Source organism: Aplysia californica, unplaced genomic scaffold (assembly GCF_000002075.1).
Source record: "Aplysia californica isolate F4 #8 unplaced genomic scaffold, AplCal3.0 scaffold00098, whole genome shotgun sequence".
In the NCBI taxonomy this organism is placed as follows: Eukaryota; Metazoa; Mollusca; class Gastropoda; order Aplysiida; family Aplysiidae; genus Aplysia; species Aplysia californica.
The window spans coordinates 760,170-771,432 of NW_004797368.1; the positions used below are offsets into that span (position 1 = coordinate 760,170).

Below are 11,263 nucleotides of genomic sequence, written 5' to 3' on the forward strand. Positions count from 1 at the left end.
ACACACACACACACACACACACACACACACACACACAAACACACACACACACACACACGTGCGCATATGTGTGTATATGTGTGCGAGAGAGAGAAAGAAAGACAGACAAACAGACAGACAGAAGACAGAGAGAGAGAGATAGAAAAAGAGAACTATTGGGAGGGGGGTTGTAAAGTGTGAAATAAAAAAAGAATTAGATGAGCTTGTGACCACTGCTGGGAGTTAAAGGTATAAAAACAAAAGGAAGAGACTAGGAGGCTGCTGCTGAAAAAGTGCATAGGACAGGAAAAACGTTATGACATCTTACATAACATTTTGTTCCGTACGATCAGCAAGCCAACCCTTTCGTGGATCCTGGATAGAAGGGAGGAGCAGGGCATTGTACCGCCTGCGATGTTACCTATTCTCCCTCCTAGTAACCAAGTAAGTGTTTAAGTTTGGAAAGGCTAAGGTAAAACGGCTAAAATTGACGGCCAAAGAATGGATCCGATACATAATATGGTGTCATTGAAAAGTGAAGTGGTAAAATAGCTGAGGCATAGTCAGAAAAAGAGGTGTACATAAAATAAATCTTCATTTACAAAAGGAGAAATGGTAAAGGAAAGTTCAAAGCTAAAGAAACAATATTTTTTAGACCTTTTCCCACCAAAAACTTATTATGATCGCCGATCAGCTGTTTCCACCGCAACGGGAAATGCCTACGGTTAATTTTAGCAACAAGGGAAACAAGTCGCGCGAAAGCGTCTGTACTTCCGGAGCTTGCTGCTATCACTCTGGAAATTATAAACAACCGACCGAAAACCTCAATTACAAAAATATTCTGCTAAATTTGGGTGAAGTCTGGATTTATTCTTGATGAATGGAAAACTAGTTCTTTTTACGTGTTACAGCTAAAATCTATAGCAATATGGCATCGACATCTTTCATGGAAAGACTCCGCACATTTCATTCTCCACTGCCGCAAAACTTTGTGAGTTCACTTTCCAACACTCCAGTTAAATTCGCTGAAGCTGGCTGGGAACGTGCAGACAATGTTTCGTTTGCATCAGATGAGTTAGTATGTCGCTCTTGCAGTGTTAAACACAGTGGGTGGGCAGGAGAATCCCCCCTTGCTGTCCACAGAACAAGAAGTCCGAACTGTCCATTTCTAAATACACCACCTATTGTCGCAACTAATTTTGTTGGAAGTGCGACTACATTGTCATCATCTGAGATTGATGACACAAGTGTTGAAGAAGGTGCACAGGAACCACCAACAGTTTTCTCTATTTGCAGTTCATGTGATGCAAATAATACAGAGACCTTGAAAAGAAAATTGTTCTCCAATAGATCAAACAAGAATCATAGTGGGACCAAGTACGTAAGACGTGAAGCTATCCTACACCCATTCAAACCTCTAACTGGTGGGTATCCTATGTTGTTTGAAAGCCTTCGACTGACTACTTACAGTTCACCTGGCTCAGTTGAGGCAGCAAAATGGTCAAAGGATGGCTTCATCATGATCTCTAACCTCCGAGCCCAGTGTGTTTTCTGTGGACTCCAGTTGGAGTTTGAAGTGTGTGTTGACATTGGACATGTGCACAAGAAAAAGTCACCTGAGTGTCCTTTTGTGTGTCACTTTGACATGGGAAATATTTCAAGTGAAGAACAGAGAAGTATTCATGAGAAAGAACGTACAAAATATTTCAAGGACATCAGTCAATGTAATGTTTCAAGCAAATACCGTATCAAGTATCCTGAATTTGAGGATTCTGCGGACAGGTCCGGTACCTTCAGCTTGTGGCCAAAGCTCCTTAAAACCGTTTTTCCACCAAATACCATGGTAGAAGCAGGTTTCTATTATACAGGTAGGCCTCTCCATGTTTCGACTTTATTAGATTGTGTTCCACTTACTTTAAAAATTCAGAGTTGTCAAATAGGCTTGCTTTTTTTAGTTTTTTTGCATTACCTCAAGTTGTAAAAGAATGAATTTTATGTAGCTGGTTGTTTTTTTTCAAGACCTATCAGGTAGGTTCTTGAATTCTATAGTAAATGAAAATGAATTACTACAAATTAACTGCATTCAGATCAGAATCATAATTGAAATTAACATAATAATTATAAATATATTATAGAACATGTGTGCACGTGATTGTTGTTAAAAATATGTGGATCACTTGCTTCTCATTTTTTGTTGCCTAAATTCTCATAGGGGTACAGTAATATGTATTTATATATGTGAAAAAAGTAATAAAATGTAGGATGAACTTCTATTATTTTCAATATTTAGCGGAGTCATTTTGTTTAATCAACCACAATCTTTGAAAAATTAACTGTTTTCTCCCTCAGGTCACAATGACATGGTGCGTTGTTTCTCCTGTGGTGTTGAACTCTTTGACTGGATACCTGGTGCTGATCCCCTGACCCAGCATGCCTGTGCCTCTCCTTCCTGTTTCTTTTTGCAGCAGAATAAAGGTCAAGAGTACATCAATGAAGCACAACAACAAGAGGTGAGTTCAGAAAGGTATTACTGTTTTTTTATACTTTATTAGCTACCGTACAAGGTATGACATTATCAAGAAATTATGTTTCTTTCAGTTGTATGCATTGTTTGTGCAAATGTATGCTTTTAGACAAATCTTGAGAACATTTTTAGTGCGCATATGTAGTTTTCTTCCATCTCATGTGGATGTTATAGTGCGTTCTATGTGGGGAAAAGAAAAAGAAATTTAAGTGTTCTCGGCAAATCAGCTGACTACCGTCATTATTTTTAAGACAAGAAAACAACTTTTACCACCATTTGAATTCACTGTACAATTTTAATAATTCACAGAACTCACGTGTCTGTTTTTTCTCTTTTTCACCCCTCAGCTTGTGGTTGGGATTAAGCAAGACAGTCACGCTCAAGGTAAAAAAAAAAAACTACTTGTATTTATACACTGTGTATGACATACTCTTGCATGTTTTTTAACATTTATTCTATAGAATGTCATCAGTAAGCTGTTAAAATAACCTAAGCCCAGAAAACAGGATATTTAAAAACAGTTTCATTCTTTTATAATTGCTCCAACTTTATGTATCTTTTCTTGTCATGTTCAACTTTTAGAATTTGAATTTTGGCAAAATATTTCTTGAGCATGTGCAACCGATATAAGAGATTAAGAAACTGCTGTTAAAAATTATTTTTTTAAATAGTGGTAAGAAACTGCTGTTATAATTTTTTTGTTGAAATTGTGGCCTAGTACATCTGAACAGCTGGTCAACGATGTGCAATATGTGTGTAACGTGTTCCTTATATATATATGCGGTGAAACCTAGATTTAAAAAACACCTGGAGTCAATAGAAAGAGAAGAGTTCTCTGGGGTTTTTATTCACTCAAATCAGCCAAAAATTGATATTGAACACACAGGTAAATGAAGAAACTCAGACTAAAAAAAGTGGCTTGTAGGGTGAACAGTTCCCAGTGACGTGACTTGACACAATTTTTCCCCACAATGAACCTTTTATTATAAGGGATCACTCTGCATCGTGGATCATTGCACGCTATGCCTTTTGTGTATCATACACTGTATACTATGACCGACCTATCAGAGACTCACAGCCATCTTATGTGACCAATCAGAGGCCTTCTTTCTCACCAACACATGCTTTGTTGACAAGCGTAATACAAGTATGTGTCTTATCATGTGCCAGAGAGGTTATATTGACAGCCAGCACACATATGTCTATCTATGTGTGTGTGGGGGGAGGGGGGGGCATAAGTATTCAAGGTGTGGTGGAATGTCATTAGAGATTCAGTCACAGTCATATTTTTTCCTCGGTTATTAAACAGTGATAGACTGGACATAGATTGTCCTACTTTAGGCCATGCACTGCAATGCAACTTGTGTGGCAAACAATACATCATAATGTGAGACAGGCTTTCCATTGAAGAAATTGACCTTTTCATAAAGCATGCACTTTGGCACAGTCCAGTGTAATTGGCAGCAGCAGTTCAACCTTCAACTTTGTCCATAGTCTCGTGCAAACGTGACCAAATTGTTCAGAGACTGTGCCAAGGGAAGCAATCCCTCATATAAACAAACACTTTGGGGCACCACAAGTTCTTTTCCTTTTTACTTACACTGTGACACAATGAGCCCAAATTATGTTCCTATTGTTTTCAATTTTTAAATAGTTGCTTACATTGGTCACATTTTGATATAGTGAATACTCGGATTCAACTAACGTGAAGATTGGGCCAGATGATTTTATTCTAATACGCGCGTTTAATGATTCACAGTCATGTGTAATGTTTGTGTTAAGATATTACACCTGATGTTTTTACTACACTTTTTTTTAGCCAAGTCTTACTCCTGATATCCTTTGTAGTTTATACTGTTGTATTTTGTTATCATTGAGTTGACAGGAAATATATTTTTGTATCCCAATCAGATCTTGAGGCAGCAACAATGACAACTGCAGCAACATCCTCCACATCATCATCATCCTCTTCAGCATCATCACCACCACCAGCTGGTCCCAGATCGTACCTGGACCTGGAGTCTATCTCTGCAGCTCGTGCACGTGGGTACAGCACAGAGCAAATCTCTGATGCCATCATCACCTTCTTTTTCCTGACTTGTGAGTCACTCCTCTATACAGAGCGAATCTCTGATGTCTTCTCCACCATTTTTACCTAAAAAGATCTTCTATCACCTTACCTTGTCCCCTTTCCACTCACGAAACACTTTTCCTGAGTAATGTTATAACACTGAAGCTAATTTTCTTTTAAAGTCATTGCTGTGCAGGTATAATAACGGAAAGGTGAAATAATCTTTGTTGTAAAGTTGTCAGTTTTCTTACTTTTGTATTCTATATCATTCATCTTTCATAAGTAACAGCTTAAGTCTGTCATGTAACTGTGTCAGGTGCTTCAGTGTTGCTAGGCAACTCTGTGTGCTCCAAAAATTTATTGTCATAAATATTTGGTGTAGTGGTTAGAGTGTTTACCTTATGAGTGTTTGTATCTCCAGGTGGCCAGTTCCCAGACTCTCCCCTCCTGCTGGGTCTGCTCAAGGCCGGCACTGACAACCACAAGACACTCTGTGACAAGACACAGGAAGTAGTGGACATCAGGTCGGAGAACCAGGTCATTAAGTCAGAGAACCAGGCCAAGGACACAGAGATCCAGGCCAAGGACACAGAGATCCAGGCCAAGGACACAGAGATCCAGGCCAAGGAGAGAGAACTCCAGCGTCAGAGGTTTGAGCGTCACTGGCGTGAGCTGGCCATGAAGACAGAACTGGGGCAGGTGAGTTACAACCTTTGACCTTTGTGACCTTGACACACTGATATTAAAATATATTCCAGTATGTCTAAACCACTCACCTTTGACCTTTATATCCTTATGATAATGCTAATATATCTCTCTCCAGAAAAATCCTCTCGTTCTTGAGCTTCGTGACTCCATTATGAGTACTTTTATTTTTTGTAATTATGTTCAAAACTTTTGGTCCTTCTGCACCTGTGCTTATTGTGTAGGCTAATGGGTTCCCCCCTCCCACTAGACTCAAGAAATGATTCCTATAGCAGATAACATATGACAGTGATTAGTTTAATTGAGAGAGAAGAATGAATTGTTGGGAAGGACTCAGTTTTCCAAATTACATTACTCATGGTGCCTTTCTATAGGTACTCATTCTGTTGTGTTATTTCACTCTTTCTAGTGTACACCTCCTACTGGTCAGAAATGAAATAATAGTTATTATTCATGATGTCTTGACCACATGTAGTGACAGCACTCTGGCGTTACTGTGTTGAATGTTGTGACAGAGACTGTTGTCAAAGACCTGGGATGTCTGAACTGCCACATGCTGTGTTTCTCTATGCTAGAGGGCATCTCAGTGCTGAAGTGTTTCTTGGCTTGGCCGTGTGGCTTTGATTTGAATAAGTGGTTTAGAACTTGACTTGGATTCACAAGATGGAGGTTTGAATAATATTGAGTTTTGAATTTTTCTCAACTCCAATTATGAAGGATTTTTCTTTGCTTGATGTCCTTGTTAGGGAGAAGATAGGAATAAAGAAGGAAATGGTTGGAGTTTAGGGGTGAACATTCCTTCATCATAGAAAAAGACAGTTTATCATTTTACATCTTAATCTTTATCTTAAACTATGTTGCTTGGAAGAAGTTTAGTTATGCGTTTACGTGATGCGAGTGTGTACAATAAATCTGTTCAAAATTAGGGTACACATTGTTGTTACTTCCCTTGGTTGTCTGTTAGTATTGTTATGATTACTTCCCTTATGTTTAAAATTCCCCAAAACATCAGTTCCATAGTTCTGAGAGAGTGTCATCAAATACTCACATCACTTGAAGAGGGACATGATGGCAGAACAAAGTGTTTGGATACAACTTTTCAGCTGCTCAACCTCTTTTTTGTTCCTTTATTATAATTTTATCAAGTCTTTTTTATAAATATCTCAGGCATCTTATGTTCCTGTGACCTCCTTTTAGTTGTGTTGACTTATATTCATCATCATGCTGCACTTTGTTCAGCCTATTGGGTAGGGTGGCATTTGTTAAGGACACTGGAGGAAAATGAAAGGGAAGCTTGAGTGTCTCTTCTGAAGTCTGTCTGTTTTGTAAGATTGTCATTGTCATTTAGGGTGGTTGGAGAGTTCCACTGGTAGGTCTGACGTCTTTGGTTTCTATGTATCTTGCTTCTCCCCCCTGCTCTTAACCCTTCCCTGCCACACAAATGTTTGGGAGGAAAACATAACATCACTACTACCGTCACTTAAATGCTTATAACTTTCTTTTTGAAGGAGACACTTGAAACTTCCCAGGATTGTAGGAAAATGAATTGCCTTTCAATGACTGTACTTTTTTTCTTTAATGCTGATTTTCTTCATCTGCTTCAACATCACAGTCATTGCTGTTACAGTTACTATTGTTTCTTTGCCCTATACCTTCTCTCATAAGCCTATCAAGGTTCTTGCCATCACTTTCTTCATCATCCAAGACATCATTACCAGTGGGAAGATCATTATCATCACTGTCACTGTCTTACATCACCTAGCCAAGATTTTCCAGTTCTGTATATTGTGGTTGGTAACCTCTACCGCGAGTTGCCATGGCAGCGATTGTGACAAAACACAAGCAGCACTTGATTTACTTAACAAACTTCCTTCTCCCTTCAAAGTTATGCTTTCAAAATGTCAACAAATATCGGAACCGGTCAGGAAAACTGACTGAGAAAATACAAAAATAGTATTGCCTGAATTATCTCTCTTTGATTACGAAAAGGTTGCCTACGAATTAGACCTTGGTAGTACAACGACATTAAACAGCCCAGAACAGTTCTGGGCAAAGCAGGAAAGGGGTGATTGTTAGTACGTTGATGTGCATGTCCTTTACTCTTAGGACCTGTCATTTTCTTTGAGCTCATGTCTTCATGATTTGTTTCCCAATTGTAAAAAAGAGCTGACTGTAGGCTCTATCCCCCTGTTGTTGCTGCTGAGCAATAATGATGTATGGTTTCTTCAAAGACTTATGCTAGCGTGCAAATGGCAGAGCTTTGGTAGCAATGGAGGGATAAGGAGTTCTTCTCCATCGTGTAGCCCCAGTCTGTGTTTTGCCATTCCTTTTTTAAGTGCTTGCAGTCTGAATTTCTCCCTTCATTCAAACATGTGACTTAGGAAAACAGGATTTCATGCTTCCAGCATGGATGGGGAGAGCATTATGCAGCTGCTTTTTCTGTAGATTTCTTGGATAAGGTTGTATAGATTCAAGATGTACAGAATTATTGTTGCTGTCATAATAAAGATGGGTAACACAATTATTTGACCCTGTGAGTTAGATTTAGATACATCAGAGTTACTCATTTTTCTTGTGACAGTGACGATAAATGTTCATAAAAACTTTTTATATGTTTTTGTGGGATTACTAATTTCAGTCCTATTATCTTTTTTATCCTTTTTAACATTTACAGGCCTTAGAAGAGAAGGACCAGGTGATAGAAGAGAATAGACAAGTGATAGAAGAGAATAGACAAGTGATAGAAGAGAATAGACAAGTGATAGAAGAGAATCGCCAGGCTCTCCACACCAAAGATCTACAACTGTCTATGCTGAGACAAGAGTTGGAAGAAATTCGTGAACGTCACAGACCTCAATCAGCTCCCCTGGACAAAAGTGACTTTGACACAGAAGGTAGGCTACATTAGTATACAAGATTATGTTCTCTTTATAGATTTTATTGTGTTAACCAACCTATTTGTTGTCTTTTTTGAGAATGATATGGTATGGATTTTTAACTCATTCGCTACGCAAGCCATGTGTGGTGGCACGGCTGAAGCGACTTCGTTACGGTAAGCCGCCCCCAACAGCTCGAGTACCGACCTATGATTCTAGTTTAGATTCTGATCCAATCCATAAATCTATGTTAAAATAATGGTTATGACATTAGCTTCCAGGTGAAGCATTTCCACCATAAACCCAAAGTTTTCTTCAGTTTTGAAACACGATTTCGAAGTTATTGAGACTTTGTTCTATCATGATGCCCAAATTATAGCTCAGATACCAGTCTTAGTAGGCCTACTTTTACAAAACAAAATGTATCATTGTTTTGTTTACTAAAAAAAATGTGGGACTTTTCTTTAGAATATTGCCACTGTATTTGTAAAGTGGAAATAGTCAAATTGTGAGACATCCTGGTGAAATCAGGTGCTCTTTAAAATAATGAAATTGAAGAAACTATAGCGTTTTTCAATCTATTTGGCAATTTATTTTGAATTTTGGGCTCAAGACCTTGTATATCCATTTAAAAACACATTGCTGTGTGGATTTTATTGAAAAGAGTTGATTAAAGGGATGCAAATTGTAAATATACAGTTTCCAAAGGCTCTCAAGCTTTGGAAATCACTAAACTTTGGCTATCATTTTGTCATTAATTTTGCCTCTGAAACCAAGCGACCCTTATCTCCTTCAATCCAAAATATCTCGACTTCTATTCTAGATAGACTGGAATTTTTGCATCAAAAACAGACAAATGAACCAACTTTACAATGGTACCAATAACTCCATATGGCAAAAAATTGACGAGCGCCTGATTCCACCTCGTCGTGACACAATTGCCTTTGCACTTCTATTGAAAAATCAATATTTTTCAGTGCTCGATCTAAATTTTATTGCCAAAATATTTTGTTTTTCTCCAAAATCACTATTTTAGTAATATTACAAAAATACCACCCAAAACATGTGTAGTTTTATTCCAAATGCAATTCTGAATAATTCTATATAAGATACATGTGTTTTTTACTGTTTGTTAAAGTATCTTTAAGTCCTTTTTCTCAAGATTTTGTTCTAAAAATTATTTTTTTCATTTTTGGATGTTATGATCCAAATGTACAAATTATGTGGAATGTATGGAAATACTGGCAAATTTTACAATATTTTTAGTTCTGTATTCATCTTTGGTTATTTTGATCAAGCACATTTTTTTACTTTTACCAAAGATGATAAATTATTTTTTAAAATTTTCATCCGCATCCTATTAGAATTGTGTTGCATAATCACCCCCTACAGGAACCAAAGTTGAAAATTACACAAATAAACAATACATATGTATTCTACAAATCATACTGAAAATTTTGGTGTGTAGCATGTTGATATTTATAAGAATTTATGATCCCAATGACCTGTGAATTGCGCATTAGTCACCATCTCGTTTCGCCCTTTCCCCAAAAATTTCCAGAAGCCCAAAATAATATGTAGCGAATGAGTTAACAACTTCTAAAATATTGATGAGGTGCTCATCAGGTGAAATTTTCAAAGCTGTTTTCTTCAGATGTCCTTCTGATCTTCATGCCCTTTTAAGTGCTATAATGTCTTACAAAAGGATCTAATTGCACTTAAATTAAGTGTAAAATGCTCAAGGGAGACGAAATTTTTCAAACAAGCAAAATTATCTCTTTAAAAAATTTACTCCTTCTGACAGGTTTCCTCAGAACCCCTCACATTCTGACACTAAATATCTTTTCCCCTCAGTTCTGTAGTCATGTTTTCTGATTCTCTAATCAAGTGGAGCCATTTCTACATCCTGATTGTCCCTTAGTGACTTTCTCTGACTATAGTTTTTGGATGTGAATGTGCAATATCTTGATCATCCTTATTCTTTTTCACAGACCAATCTGCTGACCCAGATGTGAGAGAAAGTCAGAACAGCAGTCGCAACGAAGACGTAAATCTGGTGACCTGCCAGATGTGTCTTGATGCACCCATGCAGGTCTTGCTGCGTCCGTGTAACCATCTGTGCTGCTGTGCTCTGTGTGTCTCCAAACTGGACGGACGATGCCCCATTTGTCGACGTTTGACCACAGACATGGAGAAAGTCTATGTGTCTTGATTCTGATTCAACACCTGTTCTTGGTATAGCTTATGGTATTTGGCAAATTCTCTTATAATTAAACATTATTTTATGCAAGTGTGTTCCATTTTTTATATTTTAAGTTGTTTATCAAGATCATGCTATGGGTTGTTTACAAGTGTCTGTGGTGAAATGGTCAGGTTCTTCTCACTCCACAGCACTCAGAAGGTTTGAGTTTGATTCCCATTTGCCGAAGTTTATTTTAAGGAATATTTCCTTGTTTCTTTTGTGACACTGTATCCCACTCTATGATCTATCCAGGTTCACCTTGGCAGTGAGACCAAAGCAGTGCAACTTCAGAATGAGCCATATTATGTCAAAGAAGATGTAAAACGTTAAAATTTACAATCAATCAGCATGTAGTCTGCATTCTTCTCATTTCGATTAAAGGAAAGTGAATATAGCTTTTGCTAGTGGCTGAGATTGCTCATGATTTAGTCACCCTTGAAGCTAGAGAGAAATAGCTGACTTGGGCATAGTGCTAGATTTTATTATGTTCATCAGTCTCTAGTTTTAAGGTGTTCAGGTTCTTTGAGAAGTTAACATGTATCATATTTGACATCATCATCTGATTACGATGTACAGCAATGTCGATAGTACTGCTATTCACTGTGGGCACATAACTACCAATTGTTCAGTAGTAAGAACTTGCAAAATGCTCAGAACACATGATGAGAATGAATGTCAAGAATTTCAAGAATCATTACTTGTAGTCCTGCTGAAGATGAACTGATATTACGAGTACAAATGTGAGGCATGCTGACAAAATGAGTTACTTTTCGCAATCCAAGAATGGAGATACTGGCCGAAAATGAACATTGAGGTCAGATTTATAGGTATTCTGTTGATGCCATTTTGTTCAAGTCTACTGTGTC

The 11,263-nt window shown here is 37.7% G+C and overlaps 1 protein-coding gene across 1 annotated transcript; it reads left to right on the forward strand.

The window, feature by feature from the left end:
• Nucleotides 1-770: 770 nt before the first annotated feature.
• Nucleotides 771-8,187, forward strand: LOC101849449 (baculoviral IAP repeat-containing protein 2-like). The gene is made up of 6 exons (XM_035968942.1): nt 771-1,847; nt 2,329-2,489; nt 2,851-2,887; nt 4,415-4,603; nt 4,996-5,273; nt 7,954-8,187. The coding sequence occupies exons 1-6, from the start codon at nt 908-910 to the stop codon at nt 8,185-8,187; spliced, it is 1,839 nt and encodes a 612-aa protein (XP_035824835.1). The 5' UTR covers nt 771-907.
• The last annotated feature ends 3,076 nt before the right edge of the window (nt 8,188-11,263 follow it).

What these genes read in the sequence shown, in the direction of transcription:
- LOC101849449 (XM_035968942.1), top strand. Translation starts at nt 908, where the DNA reads ATGGCATCGACATCTTTCATGGAAAGACTCCGCACATTTCATTCTCCA. An exon ending in CACCTTCTTTTTCCTGACTT is followed by an intron (nt 4,604 to 4,995) that starts GTGAGTCACTCC and finishes TTGTATCTCCAG; the next exon opens with GTGGCCAGTTCCCAGACTCT. An exon ending in TGAAGACAGAACTGGGGCAG is followed by an intron (nt 5,274 to 7,953) that starts GTGAGTTACAAC and finishes TAACATTTACAG; the next exon opens with GCCTTAGAAGAGAAGGACCA.